The sequence below is a fragment of the Galleria mellonella genome, unplaced genomic scaffold (genome assembly GCF_026898425.1).
Source record: "Galleria mellonella isolate WM207_F2 unplaced genomic scaffold, CSIRO_AGI_GalMel_v1 utg93, whole genome shotgun sequence".
Taxonomy (NCBI): domain Eukaryota; kingdom Metazoa; phylum Arthropoda; class Insecta; order Lepidoptera; family Pyralidae; genus Galleria; species Galleria mellonella.
In genome coordinates, this window is record NW_026442176.1 from 1,419,090 (window position 1) to 1,441,780 (window position 22,691).

Below are 22,691 nucleotides of genomic sequence, written 5' to 3' on the forward strand. Positions count from 1 at the left end.
GGCCATTACTACACCAAGAGTGACAAACAATCTCACCTTCACATTTACAATATTAGTAAGGATTATTGTAATAGAAGGTACAAATGAAGAAAATAATAGTTCTCGAGTACTTTCACTAATTCTATATAATTTTCATTCACTGACCTGAAGCCGTTACTGTTTTTCCTTATTCATAAAATGAGGGGTTTTTAACAAACACATGTATAGTACAAAATATTTAATATATTTCTTTGTAACATAATTTATTGAATTAACGACCGGCGGCAATATTTTAATGCATCAGTATTTGCATTTGTGCTAACTGACTATAGGTATCACCAGGCATTCTGTAAGATATGTTGCCAGCAAATGTATTCAGGACTTCGGCTTGTTCACGAAGCCACTCCACTTGCTGTAACAAAATATAGGCCCATTTTTAGATTACATATTTTTTATAGCTTTAGAACGGCAAAAAATGTGCCTTGTCTAATAAGTCATTACCGCAGATATTACACGTTATGCCTGTGAATGGCATTGCATATACGTGGCCAACTCAATTTCTGCTATTTTTGCAACTACAATTACACATAAATAAAGAACTGTCACGTGCATATATATAATATAAAAAGAAAAACCCTAAAATGACATATTTCAATATACCTTGTTATTAGTTTGTACTGCCAGTGGTTGTGCTTGTGCGGCCGCCCGCAGCTTTTGTCTCTGCGCCAGTAGTATAGTGCACAGGGCGCGGAGTACAGCGGGCAAACTGCGAAGCAACTCGCCACGAGCATTCCTTGCTGCTGAGACACGCGCATCCAATTCACTGGTGCTCAGAGGTACTAACTCGCATTCACGGAGCGTCTGTAAAATTTTAATCAGATCTCATTAATTCTACTACAAAGCAATATGCTAAAAAAATATAGATAGATAAACCGCAGTGTATTTTTCTTTTTTTTTGATGGGTGAAAATGGAATGGTAACTCCGCCTGCGCTAACGGGATACGCTGGCGGAGCACCAGTGAAGGGTGATAGATGAGAATGAAAACAGGCCAGATAGCCCATCATGATGAATTCATCAGGAATCAACCATAATAGTTTCCAGGGGGAACCGCGAGGAGGTCGACCTGTTTGGGTATATTGCTAGCAATGGGATTCTCAGTCTCCATTACTAACGATCCCTTTCCTCCAAGGACCTGTATTGGCCTACCTCAAAAAAAATAAGACATAACATAATTTTTTTATATATTTATTAAGGATATTACCATGGATTTCTACGTTCGTCGGTTTAGTGGGTTTGGTGAAAATAATAAGAATAATGTGCCACCATTCCTTTTCATAATGCCAAATGAGCACCAAAAGAAACAATTTATTAATTTCAGAGAAGAAAAATTCCAAACCTATAACTAAAAAGACTGCCAAACCTTCTAACCAACGGCTAACGACTTTTATGAGAAGAGCCGTATCTAGTGTTAACGTAATAATGATCCAAATGTAAAGCTCACCTCAAGAGCGCCCTCATAGTTCTCACTGTGGAAGTGATCGAAAAAGGTCATCAGATTGCAGAGCTTAGTGTAGGCGTCGACGAGAGCGGCGGGCAGCGGCTCGTCAGCGGAGCGCAGGCGGCGCGAGACGTGCGCGGCCAGCAGCGACAGCCGCTGCCGCAGCCCGCCCTCGCCGCCACCGCTGTTCACCACCTGCGCGAGCAGCACGCAGAACAATTCTAGCACTTTTTCCAGATTCTGAAAAAAAATTTAAACAATTTTAGGCCTGGTTGATATTGCGAAACTAAATTTAATACATCATTTAAAACTATTTTCATCATATTAATTAATTGAGAATACTTTAAAAAAAACTAAATTCATAACAATGATAAATTTGAGTTGCGAAATACAATCGGCGATTTCATAGATGATATTTGAAAATATTTTAAATTTTGAATTGAAAATTGTAGTCTACAAGTGAATTTTTGTATTAAGAAAAAAATTTACAACTTACCCCGGCAATATCATACATAGTTATAGCATCTTCAAAGAGACCTTTGTTAACTAGTTGTTCAGCTACATTGAGTGCTATGACCTATAAGAAAAATAGTTTCATTAATCATCAATAATTAATTGCATATGTATAATATCAATATAATAAAACTTCTATTTACCTTACTATCAATATGGGGATTGTTAAATTGATCTAGTAGGCCGAGACTTCGCAAACCTGTGACGGCGTCCATCCTACCGAAAAGGAGGTCGTAATCTCGACTTTCAACTGCGAGATCCGTACAGCAACACATGAATAAATTTTTGCCACTGGGGTCCTTGAGATTCCTGGAATCAATTATTTTTTCAATTTAATATAAAAACCAACATAATGTTTTAAATAGACACTGAATTATATATTTGGCTAGAACAAGAATTGAACATATAAAAACAACAATCTTTGGACGGATCTATGGTTTACTGTACCACGTCATGGTAATAATGATTTTACCATCACAATATAATAGTGGAATATAATCTGGATAAGAATAAATGAAAAAACATCGTTTATATGGTTTAATTTTGCAAGTTAATACATAGAGATTGTTATTGTAAACAGCCATTTTCTAAAAAGGCTAGAGGTCTTGCCCGAAACATTCCACTTATTTATTTAAAAGCCATGTGCCATGGATTGAAGGCAAACTAATGAATACTATTATATCATTACCTACCTCAAAAAGAAGTAGTAGTGCAAAGCATCTGATGGATCCGTGAGTTCGAATTTTCTAACATAAAGGAGCAGAAGTCGCGCCAAATTTAGACGCCTAAGCGGTGTCGGGTCATCGGTATCCACAGACACTGTAAAAAAAAAATATGAAGAAAATGGTACCTGCGCAGCAAAACTACAAAGTGTGATAACTATGATACCCTTCATACTTTATCTTCCCTGAAGTTTAACATATAAGGGAACTATTATGCTCACAATTATAATTCCAAAGGAAGAAAAGTGAATAAAATATGACTTACATAATGGTGCCTGAACATTACGCGGTGTGCCGAGCATGTAAACATCATGTAACGCCAATGCCATATGAACACCATGCACCTGATATCTGAAATCGATTGCCCATCTTTGTTGAGTAAAATTTCTTTAAAAGTTCCTAATACTAACTCGCGTCAACTTTTTAATATTCCATTGACTTGCACCCAGTATCAAAATTACTGTGAAACAGTTCAATGCAAGATTCCACTATTATCAATGATGTATGTAGTAGAAATATGTAATTAAGTCGATATATTTAATAGGAGTAAGTTATAAAAGGAAACCCGTTACAAATTGTTGTTTAGCTTGTATTTGCCAACTCATTACTTATCTGGATTTTATCTATTATAATAAGTATCAATTTTCGTTATTATTAATGTGGGATAATTTGCCATGTGGTCCCGGCATAGAATAGGCCACCTCTTCCTTTACCGTGGATGTCGCGACTAAGGGAACTTAATGGTCCAGTAATGGGCAGCAACATTCCTTTTAATACATCTCCAATGCCTAACTCCGGTTACCAACCTATATTCAGCAGTGAACAATTAACGGCTAATATAGTACGGTATATGTGGTAGCTTTTCATTGGCTTGCTGTTCTAATATATATTTAATTATTAAGTTATTACAGCTGTAAGCTTCCCACAATACAAATAAATAAAATGTTAAATAGCACATGGGTAATGCTTTCAGAAAAAAAAAATTTAAAATAGGATATTAGGTTTTATAGATTCCTTCGAAATTTTTACAATACAATCTATCTAAGAATACTTATACTTAATGTAATTACATTCAATATGAAAAAAAAATATATGAAATTTCATTTACATTTCTGATTCACTATCTTTAAATGATTCATTTTGATTAAGTATTAATAATATTATATTTGTTACCTTGGTATTCGCGACAGGAACTCAATAGCCGGTTCGAATTGCCCAGTCAATGTCAACACTTGGAAATATACAAGTGGCTTTTCATATGCATGGTAATGTGTTTCTCCTGATGAAGGGTAAAATTAAATTAAAAATTTGCTGATCACTTTTTGTATCTATACATAGTAAAAACGTTACTTATGCATGTACGACATTCGATATTATTTATTTAATTCGGCAATTTCTTTACTAATATTATAAATGCTAAAGAGAGTTTGTTATTTCCTAGTGCCTTAAAAACTTAACTAATCAATGTGAAATTTGGTGTACACATAATGTACAGAATAGAGAAGGATATATATGCTACTTTTTATCACAGTCATTCAATATATCTTGTTACATGGACAAAGTCGTGAATAAAAACTAGTGACTTATAACTACAAATCTTCTATTACAATTCCTACATCAAAACTTAATAATAAAATATCCCACTAGATGTATGTATTAAGGATGATCGTAACAAACATCCAAACATTTAAACTAAATAGGGGATTCATTTTGTATGAACCACTAATGAAAATGTACCAGTCCAGTATTATTTGCCCTCAGTGTATGATGTCTATTAAACTCAGCTGTGTATATAAAATCCTATTTTAGTTTATACAAAAACAGCTACTTTTACCACAGACAAAGTTCTTGAAAATGAAGTCAATGTTTGAAACAAGTTTCTAATAAAACACTTACCGTATTCTTCCAAAATTAACTTCTGTAAATCAGAATAGGACAAAAAGTCTGTTTCATTGCTAGTACGTGACTTTATAATGGAGAGTTTAAGCCATAAATAATCATCAGCCGTACGCGCCACCTCTGTATGCTCATCACTGATATCGCAGCAACCTATCACGCAATAAACCTGAAGAAAAATCAATATTAATATATTGAAAAGTACTACAAAATGAAATCGAAATTGTTAACATACATTTTCACAAAAGAAATATTGGTCGAAAAACAACAAAAAAGTTTTAACATAATTCAAGATGTATTGTTATTTTTTAACAAAATTTTTCTTTTAATGAATTTTATAGTTCAAGTAGATTCTCAGTTTTAGTAACTAACAACTTCATTTCCCACCTGCATATTTTTGTCCTTTCTGTACTTTATTTGTTTATTATATATTTATTCATTGTCACTTATAGAAGCTTGACACCTGTCCTCAGGATTGCATCAGAAATATGCACTCTCAATATAGTATCTCGTATTTATTATATGGTAATTAAAACTTTCAAACAGGTAGTATAAAAAATCTTTTTTTGCACAAAAGACTAAAAAGAATGAAAACGTAAGAATACACTTACAGCTCTTTTATATGGGTCTGTCGAGTTTCGCACTTGTATTCTGTATTGGAAATTGATTGCTGTTTGTAACTTATCACTTAGTGGCTTCTCAGGGTTTCTAATATGTTCTTCTAGGGCCGACATAAACTCTTCGTGATCACGGCTAAAATTAATTATTATCAAATAAATTACAATACTGTTCAGGATAAATGTGTATACCTAGTTGTTAGTTGCTTGGGAACACAATTATGTTATATTACTTTTTTATTTTAATGGACAAATTATAAGTATTTTGGGTCATATTACATATAATGATAAAATATAATAATATATTTCAATAGTTTTGCTGGACAATAAAATATATTTACAAATCACAATCTATCACAAAACTATTAACTTTAGAAAAACAGACATATAAAAGTAACAGTTTATTGTTAGAATTAGAAAGATCTTTCCATTATTTTGACCTCATGTTATGATCCAAACATGCTTTATAGAATTAAAACAATACATGCCATGTTCATGTTTTTTACAATTAACTCTTGTCCTCATCTTGATTGATTACATAATATTGTTTATATTTCTCAAATTACATATTTTTTATAAACTTACCCTGCTTTACGTAAGCAATGCAATGCAGCAGTAGCATCACCACTTCTAAGACAATAGTATACCATAGGCCAGAGTGGGCGGTCATCAATGACTCCATCTGTCAGCCCCTGGACACTTTGACCGTGAAGCCGCAGTCCCACAAAGCCTCTCACCAATGGATATGTGCCTGGTTCACCCCCTCGCATGGCGGCGGCAGGGTTAGACCTCACTACATCACTCATGTATTGTTTATATCTGTGAGACAAAACAAAATTAGATATAAATTAATACTATTTTTAATATAAGAGACACTTCACGTCAATCTTCAGAATTTGTAAAGCTTATAGAATATCATAAGCAGTTCCAGATTGCATCAATCTTATTGATCTATCACTAAACATTTTTCCTCTATTAAATATACTTGTAAATACCTTTTCTCTAAATAGCTTTTCCCTTGTGCAATGAGGCATTGTTGTATAGTTTCATTACCTCTGGCCTTAAGAGGATCTTCATCCCTTACCAAGGCGGGTATATTGGCCATTGTTTTAATAATTTCCCACATCTCTTTCACTTTCTGAAAAAATTAGGAAAAATTAATGATATTATATTCTTTATATCTGTTATTTTAAAAGATGTTAGTTCTCAAATTATTTTGACAAAAACATCTTTTCTCAATCCAAACTAATTTCTTTTTCATATTTAAGCAGATTGAAATCCTAAATAGTACTGTTTTATTTAAAGCAGTATTCTTATTGTATCTTAGATGTTTAACTTACAGGATCATTAAATTCTTCAGCAACTTGTGCAAATTTTTGATGCAATGCAGTTCTTGACTTTGATCCTTGAAATACCAACTTATTATACTGGTGGACTTGTCTGGCATACGCAGCCTCAATATTGTCAAGCATTGAGTGACCAAACTTCTTTGGAGCATCAATTATGCTTGGTGGTTCTGGAGTACGTTTTAGATCCAGCCAATTCTGCGATGGACCTATCATTGCATTCATAAGTTTGATTTTCTCTCTGTTCCACTGTGACTGCATGTGTTCCCATTTTTGATCTTCTGTTGTTTGTAGAGACTTAAAAATAAAAGACGAGTAAGTTACATAATTTGATATAGCTATTTAACACACTTTTCATTTCAAATGGTTGTGATTTTAATCCCTATACAATATAAACTTATATTTTCATAGTTGTCTGTCTGTATTTTATATCTGGGTATTATGCATATATACAATAAAAAATACAGTCTAATAGTTGTCTAGTACTAGAAATAACTAATAAACTTTTGTGTATACTATTTTGATCAGTGGCCACTGTTCTCAGTACAGGAGTTTGGTATTGACTAAATCTAGTTTTCTATATATCCAATAATGTGTCACAATAAAAGCTATCAAAAAAAAGTGACCACACTCTAAATAAACAGGACATTATTAATGCTATATGATATGAAAACTTAAAAATATTTATTTGTAGCAGTTAAAGCTTTAGTATAATAAGTATAATTTGTTATAAAACTTTTATCTCTTTAACTATTCTTTATATTATGGCTCCATTAAAGGCCTTTTCTCTAAAGTTCAGATTTACAAGTTTATGCATTCTCTGACAATCAGTTTCAGTCTCAGACTTTAAATAAAAGATAAAAGGTTACACTCACATTTTTATTCACCTCATCAATAAGTGACAAAATAGCATTTTCCCTTTCATTCCTCAAAAAACTTTCTATATCAGAATCAGCGATGGGTTGTAATGGCTCAAATGTTCGTTTTGAGCTAAGTGTCTCCAATTTCTGTGATATTTGCTGAAGATCAATACCTTTTGACCCAAATAAAAGATGCCTGAAATAAATATATTAAAACAAAGTATATAACCTAATGATTAGAACTTTTTTCTTAAATAATAAAATAAAACATAAATACACATACGCTTGTATGTCATTGGCGCCAGATTGAATAACCCTTGAATAAAGTTCCTGTGATGCTTCTAACACTTGTCCCAAGGATCGTTCAACTCTAGGCAACTCTTCATTGCCTTCAATTTCAGTAGTTAATTGCTCTGCTTGCTGTAATAATTTGCTGAAATCTTCATCGGCCATACTGACTTAAAGGTTATATTCACCGAATAGTTCTAATTTATGATTTAAAATATTATTGCATTTACATAAATACAAGCTTCCGGATACAATATCAACGATAAATATTACATGTGAATTGGTTTACACTATAATAATACACCGAAAATTAAAACCGGTAAAGCGAAGATTTACATATATATTTTTTAAATTGGCAACAGACTAATAATTTAACAATAAAAAATAGCAACATCAAACAGAAGCATACAATTTTTGAGTTTTGACTACAGACTAAAATGTTTTGTTTGACATTTCCATAAAGAGACTGACAGTCAAATCGACAGCGAACTTCAAATAACCCGACAATACCTAACATTTCGGGTTCTTAACTTGAGACCAAACTTGAGACATAGATTCGAGATATCTAGTAGATACTTTAACAGAAATTTGAAATCTTGAATGGGTAAATAGTTAAAAGCACAGGTGAAATACGAATTTTCAATTTATTATATTATCTACATTATAAAAATATGTAACTAATTTTACCAATAAGAAATCAATTAAGGGAACAAGTAAGGTAGTAAAGACATAGACATAATGATAATATGTTTGTTGGTAGATAAAGATGACGGTTTCAGCTTGATTCAAACATGACAGAGACGAAGCAACTCTCTTTTTTTTTACATGCGGTACAAGAAAATATCATTTTCTCATCATGTATAAGTCACCTGGTAAAACGACTTATACATGATGAGAAAATTGTACCATTTGTATTCTATCTCGTAACTGTAACACTCATTAAAGTTAGGCACAGACTACATAGAGATAAGGTGGACCACAAACTTTGTATAACGTACTTCTAAATCTAAGGGTGGTACACCTAAGACCCAAACCAAGGCAAGGGAAAAGGGATTTATAGTAATAAAGTCCAATTACCGTATTGTTAGTATTATACCAGATTGATCTGCTGGCGGTTCCATTTTGAAACCATGGTTAATTTATTGTTGAATTCGTCGCAATGGGTCAACTAAGGAGGGAAGGTATTGTTAGTATTGGAGGCTAAGAGCCCTATTGCTACCAGGTCGGTCGAAACCATCGTGCTGAATTGGTGTATTCCGATAGGCTAACAGACCTGCTTTCATCCCTCACAGGTTCCCCGCCAGTATTTACCGTTAACGCGGGCAGGTTTCCATTGTCATCCAATAAAAAAATGAATGGGCCAACTAACCTGCTTCATAATCACTTATCATACCTCGCTAATGTATACCGATAGCATAGGCGGGGTTATTTTATTTTAACTCATTAAAAAAAACAAATCTAGGCATGTAAATTGTCTAAAGCAACTGTCTACTTGAAACCTGAAGTCGCAAGTATAATAGATAAATCAACAAGAATCGAGAGCTGAATCCATTTTCCAACAAACAATTTTATTCTTTTGCCTTGAGTAAGTAATTGTTACCCACAAACTGTGATTATCATTATTGGTTTAAATAATGACAATAGACTAATCAGCGATGTCTATCATTATCTTGTACAATAAGCAAGAAAAAATAAATACAATCTTATAAATATTTTATTAATGCAATTATACAAATATAATAAAATGTGAGTGTTAAAAAACACAAAATATATATTTTTTAATATACCACTTGGGAGCAATGGGATTCTTAATTCCCATTACTAACAAGTAATGGGAATTAAGAATCCCATTGCTAGCAATATACCTAACCAGGTCGACTTCCACACAGTTCCCCCTGGAAACTATCATGGTTAATTCTTGATGAATTCATCATGATAGGTTAACTGATCTGTTATAAAAGTATATTACTTTGCAACTACCATAAACAAATTTTCCATAAAAAAATATTAATATCTATTTTATTTAAATTTTTTGGGTCCAAATATAAGATCCGCATCTGGGGCTCCTTTGGGATGTTGGTATTTTTGACGAACATGCTGACCACGATTAGGGTTTCCACTGCCTCCTGAGCCACCTCCACTTTCAGCACTATATTCTTCTTCTTCCTGTCTCTCAGATATATTAAGGGTCAGTCTGAAAACATAAAGTCTCAATGACATATGAAATCTCTAAGTCTCAATAAATTATTCTTAGATAAATATTCTGAATTATATATAAAATCTGATAATTAAGTAATTAAAATTCTACATTGTGAGCCAATAATATTTAAGAAAGTGTGATAAACTTGTGAGAGAGGTTGATATCAGACTAGTGCCAGTGTTACAAAACAATAAGAATCAATATAATATACATTGAAACACCCTATATTTATTACTTTATTTTTCAGGTAATGACTAATAATAATAATAATTCACCTTTTTACTCTTTCCATTTCTTGTTTATCAGCAAGGGCCTGCTGTTGCAAATTGCTGGCTAGTTCTGGTGGCGCATTGAATGATTTGTATTGTGGTTTTGTGCCTTTTCTCACCATTAATACAAATTCCACCCCCTCTTTACCCTGCTGTAGAAAGAAATATACATATTATAAACAAACAATAGAATCTAATGTGTATTTTTTTATTTTTGTAGTTAATATTTACCATTTTTCCTTTGTCAATAGTTTCTCATTGTCCTCCTATACATATAACGACTATATCTATTTGACTATTTTTTTTTTGTTATATTTGTAATTGTCAGGACAATGTTGAAATAAAATAAAATATTTCAAAAATTGTAAGAAAAGAGTATGTCCATCATTTTAAAAGCTTTTAAACATAACCATTTAAGTAATATGTTATCTGTCAGTCAGTCAATGTTAGAATGAAATAGTGAACTCTACCATCTTAGAGTATACTATGTTATTATATTATAGTAGTATGTTATACTAAGTCTATGTCTACAACTCAAAAACTGCTCAACTGATTTTGAAAATACTTTCATCTATAGAATGCTACATTGAGTAACCTACATATTATTTACAAAAATTCTATCTACCTATGCGAAGCCGGACCGAATCACTAGTCAAATATATATTTAATTAGATGAAAATACTAAGTACATACCAGTAGCTGTTCGTAAGTTTTCTTAGTAGTTTGACGACATGTCATTGGAACTGCAATATCTCTTTGCTGTGGTCTACTTTCTCTTTGTCTTTCTGCTATATTTTCCATAACCATTTTCTCAAATGCTGATTCAAATTCTAAGTCTTCAACCTAAAATAATAATAAAATTAATGTTTTTTATTCACAAAAGTATTTACACAATTATAATTAAATTTCTAATACTCACTGGTTTAGGAGCTGGTCTCCTTGGTTCAATGCTCATTTCGTCATTCTGAACTTCATTGTCATCATTGCCCAAATTTTCTGTTATTGCTTCGTCATCTGAACTTTCTTCTGGTAGCTGAGGATTATCTGTTTCATCATCTGTCTCTATAATGGTATCTAGTCCATCATTAACACTATCATCTCCTTGATCCTCATTGTCATATTGGTCTTCTTCACCTAATTCTGGGTAAAGAGTTTGCCGTAATTCTTCAATGGCATCTTTACATTGCTGCCAACTCGTATACAGTGTCAATTTCGGCCTTAATGTTGTTAAACATTCTTGATATATGTACTTTACATAAATAGGGAATTTGTTTTCATCTGTCCAACATGGATCAGTACATTTGAACCAAAAATAATTTTGGAAGAAGATTATAAAATAATCAAGTTTTTTTTTACTGGAACCACTATTGAAATACGCGCCGCAAGTTTCGAGCAGCGCGCAAACAAGTCTTATTCTGAATACATTCTCTGGCGGATCTAGAGGGGATATATTACTATGGTCGTTTGTTACACCAAAAGTAATAAAAGAATATAACACCGTGAATACATCGCGGGAGTCTAATAACTTGTAATTATATAATTCTCCAAGATACCTTACAGTAGCTATTCTTCTCTGGTTGTATCGAGGATGTGGGTCTTCCATCGTGACACGTATTTCTTCAATAATTGTGTCAACAACGGCTGGGGCCACAGTCTCTTGCCATGCTGCCAACTCAGCCGTGAGACGAGCAAGGGCTCGCCTGGCGCTTGCTCTAACTCTCCACCCGCCAGCTAAGTGTTGTATAGCAACCGCCAAAATCTCCGGATCTTCCCAATTTAATTTTCGCATCAATCTTAAAATTTTTTCTTCATTACTCTTTTGTAAATCTTCATGAAGAATTTTCCTAATGAACTGATGCATAGGCGGTTCTTCTTCTTTTGGCTGCGCCGGAGTCTCAGGAGGACAGACATAGTAAAACGCGTTCTCAATTTGCGTGACATAGCGGGAATCAAGAGCTGAAACCGTCTGAAAACATTTTGCAATTGAGAATAAAACAATTTGAAATGTAATACAAACTACAGATATATCGTCATAGTCGTAGAATACCGACGGATCTTACAAAGATTACATATAAGGATCCGTCAGTATTCTACGACTACGACGATATAATTTGAATGAAGATTTTAATTTAAATATCTTATTTAATAATAAGATACATACATAAATATTAAAATTATTTTTAATTCATATAAATTTTAATTTAAACTTTTACTCATTTGACTGTTGCATTAATTCATAATAAATCTTATAATTTACTTCAGTTTTTATTTATGTTCTTACAACCAACAAGCTGCACAAAAAAAAATCCAAATGAAACAGCAATATTCTAACTTTATAAACATAATAATGTCCAAACCTTTTTCCTCATCATTTGTTGGAGATATATCATGGTGCGCTGATGTGTGTCTGGATTACAGTACAGATATCTGCCGCATGTCTCCAGAAGATTGCATGCCATCTCAATGTGGTGATGTTTGAAGTCGTGTAACAGTACTTTAACACAATACAATGCCTCCATCTTTGAATATAGTCCAAATTTTACTAGTTCTCCAATAAACCTAACTACTTTTATCTAAAAAGACAATAAAGATCATCACACATTTAAAAAATCTATAAAAATCTGTTGGAAATATGAAATATGTAAATAAATTATTGATTCTTAAGTTATAGAATATGACTGAAACATAATAGAAACAATTGTTACTACTCTACAAGTAAAATATAGTTTTGCACGTGGATATTAATTACCACGAAAGTCATGCCTTGATTTAAAATTATTAATTGATTAAGGTCGTTTGACTGTGAATTTTAGTTAACTGTTTAGATATATTTCCTCTTGTATGCTGATTGTATTAAGGCTCATAAAGCATCTCAATCGCGTGAGTTTATCTGTGCTTTTGCAGCTAGTCTTACACGGCGTTAGTTTCGCTAAATATAGGCCTAACTTTAGACTTACTTTAGATTCAATGTTGATCTGATCCTTTTTCCTGACATGATATTTGAAATCCTGTTTGAGCATTTGACACAGATCCATACAAACATCTGGCAGCACTGGATATAATATTGCTGCAAATCTTGAGTAAAATGGTAGCAAATCTAGTCTAGTTCGGGCAACACTGAACAAAACCCTCGTCAACTTTTTACGGTTATTCTTTGTATTAAGATTCAAGACAAAATCTACAGCAGCATTGTCTATTAATTCTCTATTTATACAATTTGGCAATTCATTTAAAAATGCATCAAGAGCATATCTGAAATAAACAGTAAAGTAAATGTAATAGAAATTTTATGAACTTACAAAATTTATCTTATCCGACAATTGTTTCCACTTCATCCGGAAGTCCGAAACGACAAACACAGTAAGTTCATAAAATTGTCGTTACACTATATATGTATAGATGTTGTTAAAAAATTTACATAAATCTTTAAAATAAAAGACTAATATTAAAAATTATATAACTATTTTACTGAAAGCTATGTAAACTTTGATAATAAACTACTTCTATAGCCATATTTGGCATTGGTTATTTTCAGATATAATGTTTCAGGTATGTATGCAGCCTAAAATAATAATTTTTTTTTAGATACAATAAATAATGTAGTGTACAATTATTACATAATACTCATATTAATTTTGTACTAGAAAACAAAGAAGAGTTGTATTAAATTCAAATTCCTGAAACATGTTTAAATTAACCAATTAATACAAGTGATTTTATATAAATTACATACTTATTGGAAATGTTTGAGGGTTGAGTCTCCTCTTGTTCCACATCCGTCGCCGTAGGTGGTTCCTCACTGTCACTTAGATCATCCTCCTTTAAATCTTCATCTAACATCTCCTCTGTTACTGTCTCAGCTTTACTCTTAACCGTCTAAAATATGTTCGAAATTTAAATTAATAAATTATATAAGAATTGTAATAGTTAATGATAGTTTTATATATTTGCAAACCAACCTATGCTGCGGGGGAAATTTTTTTAGTAATAGGGACTACCAGTTCCATTGTTAGCAATACACCCTGTCAGTTCGACCTACATGTGATCCCCCATGGAAACAACCATGCTAAATTCCAGATGTGCTCGTTATGGGCTAACTGATCTGCCTTTTCATTCTCTCCTATTATCCCTCACTGGTGCGCGGCCAGTATATAGTGTTGTTGCAAGTGGGGTTACTATTCTAATAACATCCATTAAAAAAAACAACATATGCTAAATACACATATAAATAAATAAATAATTTATTTCTCTCTGATTTAAATTCTTTATTGCACTAAAACATACAATAATAAGTTAATAACAATATTAACAAAGGCGAACTTATCTCTAAAAGAGATTTCTTCCAGTTTTATTACTGCTATACTTATAATACTTGTATAGTATTTATATACCTTACTATGGTATACAGGTTGTAGTGGATGTAAAGTCCAAAGGCACTTGGTATTATTGAATATTTATTATTTTAAATTATATATAAAGTGACGACGTGTTATACGTGCTGAGAAGCGGGAGCGAGAGAGCTCGAACGAACGAGTCAGAGTGAATGATTACTAAACAATACTTTAGAGAGATCGTTACCAGACTCCCTCTACACTTTCTGGGCTATACAGAGCCTGATACAATTTTATACTTTTTTTATGATCAAAGCATTTTGCTTAACTTGCATAGAATTGCAAATATTTGTTGGCAATCGTCTATGTTAAATTTCGTGAATCTTTATGCATAAATGAATTTTCCAAAATGTTCTCATGAATACTTTTATAAATATTTTAATATTTCCTAAGCGTTGAAACTGAAGCCTTTAGTAAGCATATAATATAGCAAAAAGATATGTACAAATTATATTACCTATTAAAATTCTAAACTTCAACTTGTTTATCTATAAAAAAATAACAAAATTTACTTATATTTAAAAAAAAAAATGTTGGTGATAGCTATCTATCCATATGGGTAGTCCATATTTTATATAAGTAGTGACTCAGGGTTATATCATTCTACTTTCCTGGCTAGTTACCGCAAAACATATGTCACACATATGCAAAAGCACTCAGGTTTAAAATATATGTTGCAATGGTTAAAAATTTATCTCAACTATTCTAACTTTACTACAAAATATTATAAATACCTCTTTAGGTTGATAATTGGGCATAAACACTTTCAAATCAGGTAAGCTGGTGTAGAAAGTTCTGGTATCCTCATCTTGCCATGGGTCAGTACCAGCTTGCATGGGGAACTCCTCATTGCCTCCTATGCTCACTGTGCCTTGTGTTTCCGTTACCACCATGGACAGTGTTGGGGGTTCACCAGCTTCACCCAATTCCTCTCCGAGCACTTCAGCAAAGTTTTGTGCACCAATCAATAATTTGTCATATGTAGCCTGAAATTCAGAACTGGTTTACTTACACGCATTTTCAATTAATTTTCAATAAGATAATATTTATAATTTGGGATACTACTATACAGTAGAGTTAATATGTGAGTACTACAAATGTTTACTGCTTAAATGTTTTTGCCAAATATTTGGGCAATTTTCCCCCACAGAAGAGAAAAGAAATAGTTTTATACAGTTTCTGTATATTACAAAATAATGTACAAAAAAACCATGTATTTATTTTTATTTATTTATTTAATAAGGTTCACATACAACTTTTACATTTTACATGCTACTTAATCAATAACACAAAAAATAATTTTGCCTAATGTAAAAGTCTTTTACAGTAGTAGTACATGTAGTGAAATTTTGTAATGTATTTAATTTTTCCAAAAATAAATATTCCTATTTAAATACAAACTTCATTGTCATATTGAATGGAACACCTATCATTTGACTATAAAGTTTTCAACTCTGTTGTATATGGGGGGGAAGTGATTGTTAGTAATGCATATTACCATTCCAATTACTAGCAATATACCCTGTCAGGTTGACCTCCATGTGATCCCCTTGCAAACCATCATGCTGAATTCCAGATGTATTCATCACAATGGGCTAACTGACCTGCCTTTTCATTCTCACCTATCATCTCTCACTGGCGCCCCACCAGTGTATATCATTAGTGCAGGCAGGGTTTCCATTAAAAAAAACTGCTGGTTATAGGGCAATCACCATGAGTGAAGTGAATAAAGAAGAGGTTTTTTTGCAACCATCTATTTCTGGCATCTTCTTAATATCATTAGTGAAACATAAAGGCACATATAAAAAATATAATGTAGATAAAAAGTAGTAATGTAAATAATTTATCAGAGGGAGACTTTGTACAAAAGTTGATTACTTGGGTACCTCTGTCTCATTCATGTTTCTGCCGTGAAGCAGTTGTGTTTGCATGGCTGTGTTTCTGTTTAAAGGGTGGGATATGGTGTGAATTTACAGGGTATAGAGAAAAACCATCTGAGTCCTCAGGAATTGTAATGCATGGGGAGTATCATGAGTGAAACAGTATACTCTGTTATGTCCATGGTACTGCTCATGTCTACAGGCAACGGTTACCACTTTCCATCAGGTGGGCCCTCAGCTTGATTGTCATACTAAGTTGTATAAAAAAAAATAATGTATGCACCTGATGTAATTCCAATTGATCCTTCCTCTCCTGAGACAGTTCACCCCTAGTATGGAGAGTACGTTGGTTGGCAGCATGAAGAGCTTGTAACTGAGCCCTTTCAGCCAACAGATGTTTAGTTAGCGACAAGAAGTAATCCTTCAGTAGTGTCCTTACCACTGTTTGTTTTTCAGCTGGCAGGAAAGTGTTTCTCGGAACTGTGACATTGTATTTCTGTAATATTTATTAACAACATGTTATGTATAGTTTGTAAAGATGTTTGAATGTTTATTACTCAATAACATTTAAATGGCTGAATGAATTTAAATGAAATTTAGTACATAGGCAGATTATATGCTAATTTAACAGATATTTTATATAAGTGAAGCCATGGAATGCAGCTAGTTAAAAATAATATAAGAGAATAAAATTACTTTTTGTTGTTGGATGAAAATTTATGACTGTCGTTTACCAATTCTAGGTTGCTCATTTCAAATCTACATTTAATTTGTCACAAACATACTACAGGCTATATTTTAGTACTGGTTACAATTAATTTTCATAAAATTAAATTGTTTTCTTAAAAAGTGTTACACATGGACATGGACATTCCATGTAAAAAAATATTTATAAATAATCCAACTATTTCTGTAATGTTACAAAAATACTGTTCCCTTTTTTACTCAAGCCACAAGCCATTTTAAAACATCTATAATGTATATACATGCAAATGCTAATTAAATTAAAATTTACAAAAGTAATATTTCAAATGTATTGACTTGTTTGTTTCAAATTGAAATAATTTGTTGTATGAAAATATGTAATAGATGTATAATGATTAAGCATTAAATATTATTATTATTTTAAATTCACTTTATAATATTAGTAAGAAGTAAATTTATTTACCTCTGCAGCATCCCTTATTTTCTTAGGCATTAAGCCTGCATAATCTTCACCACAATGTTTACAAAATGACAGTAGAATTGGTATATTGTTGTGATCTTCTTTATCCATATTGATGAGAACAGTTAGCACATTGCCCAATAATGGTAAACCTGTCTTGTTGGCAAAAATACCCACTGCAACTAATTCTGCATAGAATCTTATATCTACACGCAGTTTTGATGAATTTGTAATTTTATCAGTAGCTTTAAAAGTCAATATTTTTTGCCAGTTTTCAAAGAAATTTGTAGAAAAATCTGCATATGTTCGGTGAAGAGCAGAACATAAATTTATTGCTGCTGGAATATCTGACATCTTAAGTTTGGCTTCTGCTATAGCAGCTGCAACTTCCGAGATATACTTGGTTAAATTTAACACACTAAAATCCTTAAGTAGTGCATCCATTTGTGTAGCACTAAACGATTTCAATTTCTTGACAAATGTCGTGTTCTTTTTGAGGCCTGAATCAAGTTTCGAAAAGTGGTTGTCTGGAGGACGTACACAGTTAAGATTTTGATTGCGCGTCTCAGTTTTCTGTTTAATTCGAGCTTCTAAGCTATTTATATACTCATAAAAAGCTGCTTTCTCATTTTCCTCTGTATTTTCTGATGTATTTTCCATGACTTTTTCATCACCATCCCCTTCCTTTTCTATTGAAGCCATTGTGCTACAGTATCTTATGATTTTTTCTACAAATGTTAATCTAGTTTTGTTAATATTTGATTAAACATTTTATGGTGACATATACAAAACTGTTTTATTTAATATTAAAATATAGGTAAAGAAATTTTTACAACATGAAAAATTACAAAAATAACAAGGATTCAACACATTTTTTTTTTTTTTTTAGTACGTTTGTTCCGTTTGGAACAGGCTAAGGTCGGAAACCATGCTGCCTAGTCTTCAAAAAGATAATTTGTCTGGAATTTTATTTTTCTAATGTCGCTTCAATTATTGTCATAATCTTCAATATTTCATTTGTCAAATCCGGTAAGTACATTTTCATAAATATCTTTTCTTGAGTTTTCTTAAACCAGTGGATTTATCAAATTAAAAATAAATAATTATAAAAAATCATTGTCTTGCAATTCAATAAAAGTATTCTTATAGCTCCTTGAATGTTGTAGTAATATAAGTGAAAATAGCTTTGAAACAAGAAGGAAATCTTAAGAGAAGCGGGATTGAGTGCGGGATATTTTCGGGTTTTTTGAAGATAATCCTAAGTTCGTCAAACATAATGTGTCTTTGAATGACAAATTCAGAGCAATCAAAAAAAAGGTGATGTAGAGATTGGGCTGTATTTGAGTTACACCATGTGCATGATGGGGAAGCGATCATGCCCATTCGGTGCAGGTGTTCGTTGAAATGTCCGTGGCCGATTCGTAATCTACAAATATTGGTGTAAAATTTTCTGTTTGTGTCCTTTCCTTTGCAGAACCACGGTTTTCCAATACGCCAATTAATTTTGCGGTACCATTTGCCTTTAGTCTGTAATATTTGAGTCCAATGCTCCTCCCATTTAGTTGTAACGATTTTATGTATTCCAATACTACAATCTGAATAACAAAGGGGTAAATCTTGAACACGAGCAGCACTTGAATTAATAATTTTAGCCAAAGTGTCTACTTGTTCATTCCCAAACACTCCAATATGTGAAGGGGTCCAGATGAAGATAATATCTTTTCCATATATAGTACAGAGATGATAATATTTATTACGAATTTCTTGAATTAAGTAGTTTGATGATGAAATGAATGTGTTATTTTTTAATGCCATAAGAACACTCATACTATCTGTAATTATAATCCATTTCGAATATAGTACCTGTTTTTCTATGTATTCTAATGCTAAAAATATAGCTTTTGCTTCTGCTGTGTAAATACTAGCCAAAGTTGAAATTTTATAACCGTGACCAAATCTATTTGACAAATCGTAAAAAGCCACTGAAGTGCTAAGTGCATTTTTGGAACCATCTGTATATATCTGCCTGTAGTCAATAAATTCTGATAAAGTCTCATACATATCGTGCTTTTCTTTTATGTCTTTACGTATAACAATTTTGATCTTACAGAACTTACTCTCATAAAGGCCATTATAACAAGGAAGTATCTTACTACTATAGATGTTATATTCATCTCGTAAATTCAAATCATTGACAATAGTTTTATTCAAAAACATAGAAATGGGGCAATTTAATAATTTGAGTATGAGTGGGTTATTGGAAACTGAAAAAACTTTGAAGAGAAATTTGAGTTTTAGGTATTCGAAACGAAGAAGGATAGGAGGCAAATTACATTCTACTTGCATTGAGATAATTGGAGAAGTATACATAGCACCTAAAATAAGTCTTAAATTCATATTTTGAATTTTTTCGAGTTTTTCTACTAATTTATGTTCTGAGGCATAACAAAAGAAAGCGTAATCAAAATTACTTCTAACAAGAGATTTGTAAAGTAAAAGGATAATTTTAGGATCAGCTCCCCAGTTACGACCAATTACAGATCTTATTATATTAGTGGCTCTTAAAGCACGATCTACTAAGCAATCAACGTATAGATCCCATTTTAAATTTTGATGAAAAATTACCCCCAGAAATTTAACGCTACAGTCTGTTGGAAGAGTTTGATTATTATATATAATATTCATTAATGGAACATATTTATGAACTTGATGAAAAACAACTACTTTACTTTTGGTTAAACTAATATCGAGGGAAAGAAGAGAAAAATATTTCTCAAGTCTTTTTAATGACTCATTTAACACTAATTGCATATCAATAATATTCTTTCCTTTTATATAAATTAATAAATCATCGGCAAATTGCAAGTTGTTCACACTGTTTCCTAAAATTGAATTAAGTTTATAGATATATAAAATATATAGTAGCGGGCTTAGAATACCACCTTGACATACTCCTTTAGAGCTTAACCTAGGTCCTATTAATTTACTATTTACTTTAACATACACTTCTCTATTACTAAGAAAATTATAAATCCATTCGATAAGTTTCATTGGAAGAAATGAGGATAAAATCGAAGATAGAACTGTTAAATTTACATTGTTAAAAGCTCCTACGACATCTAAAAAAACAGATAGAACATATTCATCGTTATTCAAAGCAGTACTAAGGTCGACATAGAAGTTCGCTAAACTTTCGCGCGCTGAATATCCACGGCGAAAACCAAATTGATTCGATGGTAATATACTATTACTTTCAATAAAGAACTCTAAACGCTGTTTAATTAATTGTTCGAATAATTTGCCTGCACAGGACGTCAATGTTATAGGTCTATAGGAGTCGAAATTTGTAGGATCTTTACCGGGTTTAATTACTGGAATCAAACAATCCATTTTCCATTCTGGTGGGATAATACAGTCCTTCCATAAATCGTTAAAAATTTGTAAGAGTTTAGTAAGGTTTATTTTATTCAGCAATCGAAACATATTGTATGTTAAGCGATCAAGGCCACTAGCTGTATCTTTTCTAGATTTTACTGCACTGGATATTTCATCAATTGAGAATGGGTCAGTGAGAAATTTTGGGCATGAATTAACAGAATTAAACTGTTTGTCATCAAAAGATGAGTGTACAAAATCAGGAGTATATTTGCGTAAAAAATCATTGACCCATGATATATCTTTAAAATGATTTTGACGATGTTTTGAATTTAGTTTTCTCATATTTTGCCAAACAGTGGAAATTGGTGTTAATCTATTAAATTTGGAACAAAATTCCTGCCACCCCTGTTGTCTTACTTGCTTAATTACTAACTTTTTAACAGCTTGAACTCTTTTAAAATTTATGTAATTATCGAGAGTTGGATTTTGTTTAAACCTAAGGTAAGCCGCTTTACTATCATTGACAGCTGTCGCACACCTGTTATTCCACCAAGGTACTGCAATATGTTTGTGCCTCTTTGAAGTATTTGCACCGCTATTTGATAAGTTCCTACGTGGAACGGAACGTTCCACAGCTGTCAAAATAATTTTACAGAACCTATTGTAATTGTTTAAGGGTTCATTGACATCATACTCGAAATCCAAAAGTAATCGATTAACAGTTTCAGAATAAAGATCCCAATTAACGAGACGTAGGTTTATACGATTTAACAAAAGTTTATTAACTTCATCTATAGGAGCATGTTGTTCACCTGACGGAGTTGATGAAGAGTTCTTTGTGTTTATTTTAGTAAAAGTCGGCAGGTGATAACTTCCTAACGGATCATCATGAACCGACCACTCGCATTTTAATGATATGGATGGGGATACCATAGTTAAATCAAGGCCATTGGGTCTCCAAATATGAGAGCCAACAGTAGTAACTTGCTTATCATTTAATAGTACCAAATTACATTCATCTAAACAATCAAGAATGTCTTTACCTCTTGTATTAGTGGAGGTACAACCCCACATAGTATGATGTGCATTTAAATCTCCAGATATGATAGTGGGTTTAGGAAGAGACTCCAAAAAGAACTTAAATTTGGCTTTAGTAAAACTAGGTGTACTATTGGTAGGACAGTAAATACTGGCAACTGAATACCAAGAATTATTAACTTCAATACTAATAGCTATAGTTTGCAAAGAATTGTCGAAAAAAGAGTGAAGTTTTTTATATCTAATACTATTATGTATAATAATCGCTACTCCATTGTGGTTATTACCACAATCATTTCGTTCTATACAATAATCTTTAATTTTTAATTTGTAATGTGGTTTTAGCCAAGTTTCTGAGATGAGAGCAATGTGAATATGATGTTCATTTAAAAATTGTGTAAAAATATGTCGATTGCTCAGTAGGCTCTGAGCGTTCCACTGTATGATAGTTAATTGGTCTCGATTGAATTTTGTGAAATAGGTCTATTACCAAAAGTATCATATAACACATTCAAAACACTTTTAGTGTTAATAGATGTGTTCTTTGTGTTATGTAGTGAAATAAGTTTGATTATGCTTTCTATTAAAAGTGATAAACTCTTGTTATCAGAATTTAGAATTGAAATTAGGTCTACATTTTTTTTAGGTTT

At 32.1% G+C, this 22,691-nt stretch overlaps 2 protein-coding genes across 2 annotated transcripts; both read right to left on the reverse strand.

Annotated features, from left to right (window-relative positions):
* Positions 1 to 204: 204 nt before the first annotated feature.
* Positions 205 to 8,134, reverse strand: LOC113516671 (nuclear pore complex protein Nup93-like). The gene is made up of 15 exons (XM_026901127.3): positions 7,716 to 8,134; positions 7,448 to 7,628; positions 6,567 to 6,869; positions 6,222 to 6,364; positions 5,812 to 6,045; positions 5,221 to 5,362; positions 4,610 to 4,778; positions 3,887 to 3,992; positions 2,979 to 3,064; positions 2,684 to 2,810; positions 2,135 to 2,300; positions 1,975 to 2,055; positions 1,482 to 1,718; positions 640 to 840; positions 205 to 391 (listed from the first exon to the last, which is right to left on the reverse strand). The coding sequence occupies exons 1-15, from the start codon at positions 7,883 to 7,885 to the stop codon at positions 272 to 274; spliced, it is 2,466 nt and encodes an 821-aa protein (XP_026756928.1). The 5' UTR covers positions 7,886 to 8,134; the 3' UTR covers positions 205 to 271.
* Positions 8,135 to 9,418: 1,284 nt separating this feature from the next.
* On the reverse strand, positions 9,419 to 18,510 carry LOC113516942 (regulator of nonsense transcripts 2). Its single transcript, XM_026901448.3, has 10 exons — positions 17,629 to 18,510; positions 16,744 to 16,956; positions 15,315 to 15,566; positions 13,923 to 14,065; positions 13,147 to 13,441; positions 12,547 to 12,762; positions 11,109 to 12,155; positions 10,883 to 11,032; positions 10,196 to 10,341; positions 9,419 to 9,914 (listed from the first exon to the last, which is right to left on the reverse strand). The coding sequence occupies exons 1-10, from the start codon at positions 18,325 to 18,327 to the stop codon at positions 9,740 to 9,742; spliced, it is 3,336 nt and encodes a 1,111-aa protein (XP_026757249.2). The 5' UTR covers positions 18,328 to 18,510; the 3' UTR covers positions 9,419 to 9,739.
* Positions 18,511 to 22,691: the final 4,181 nt, after the last annotated feature.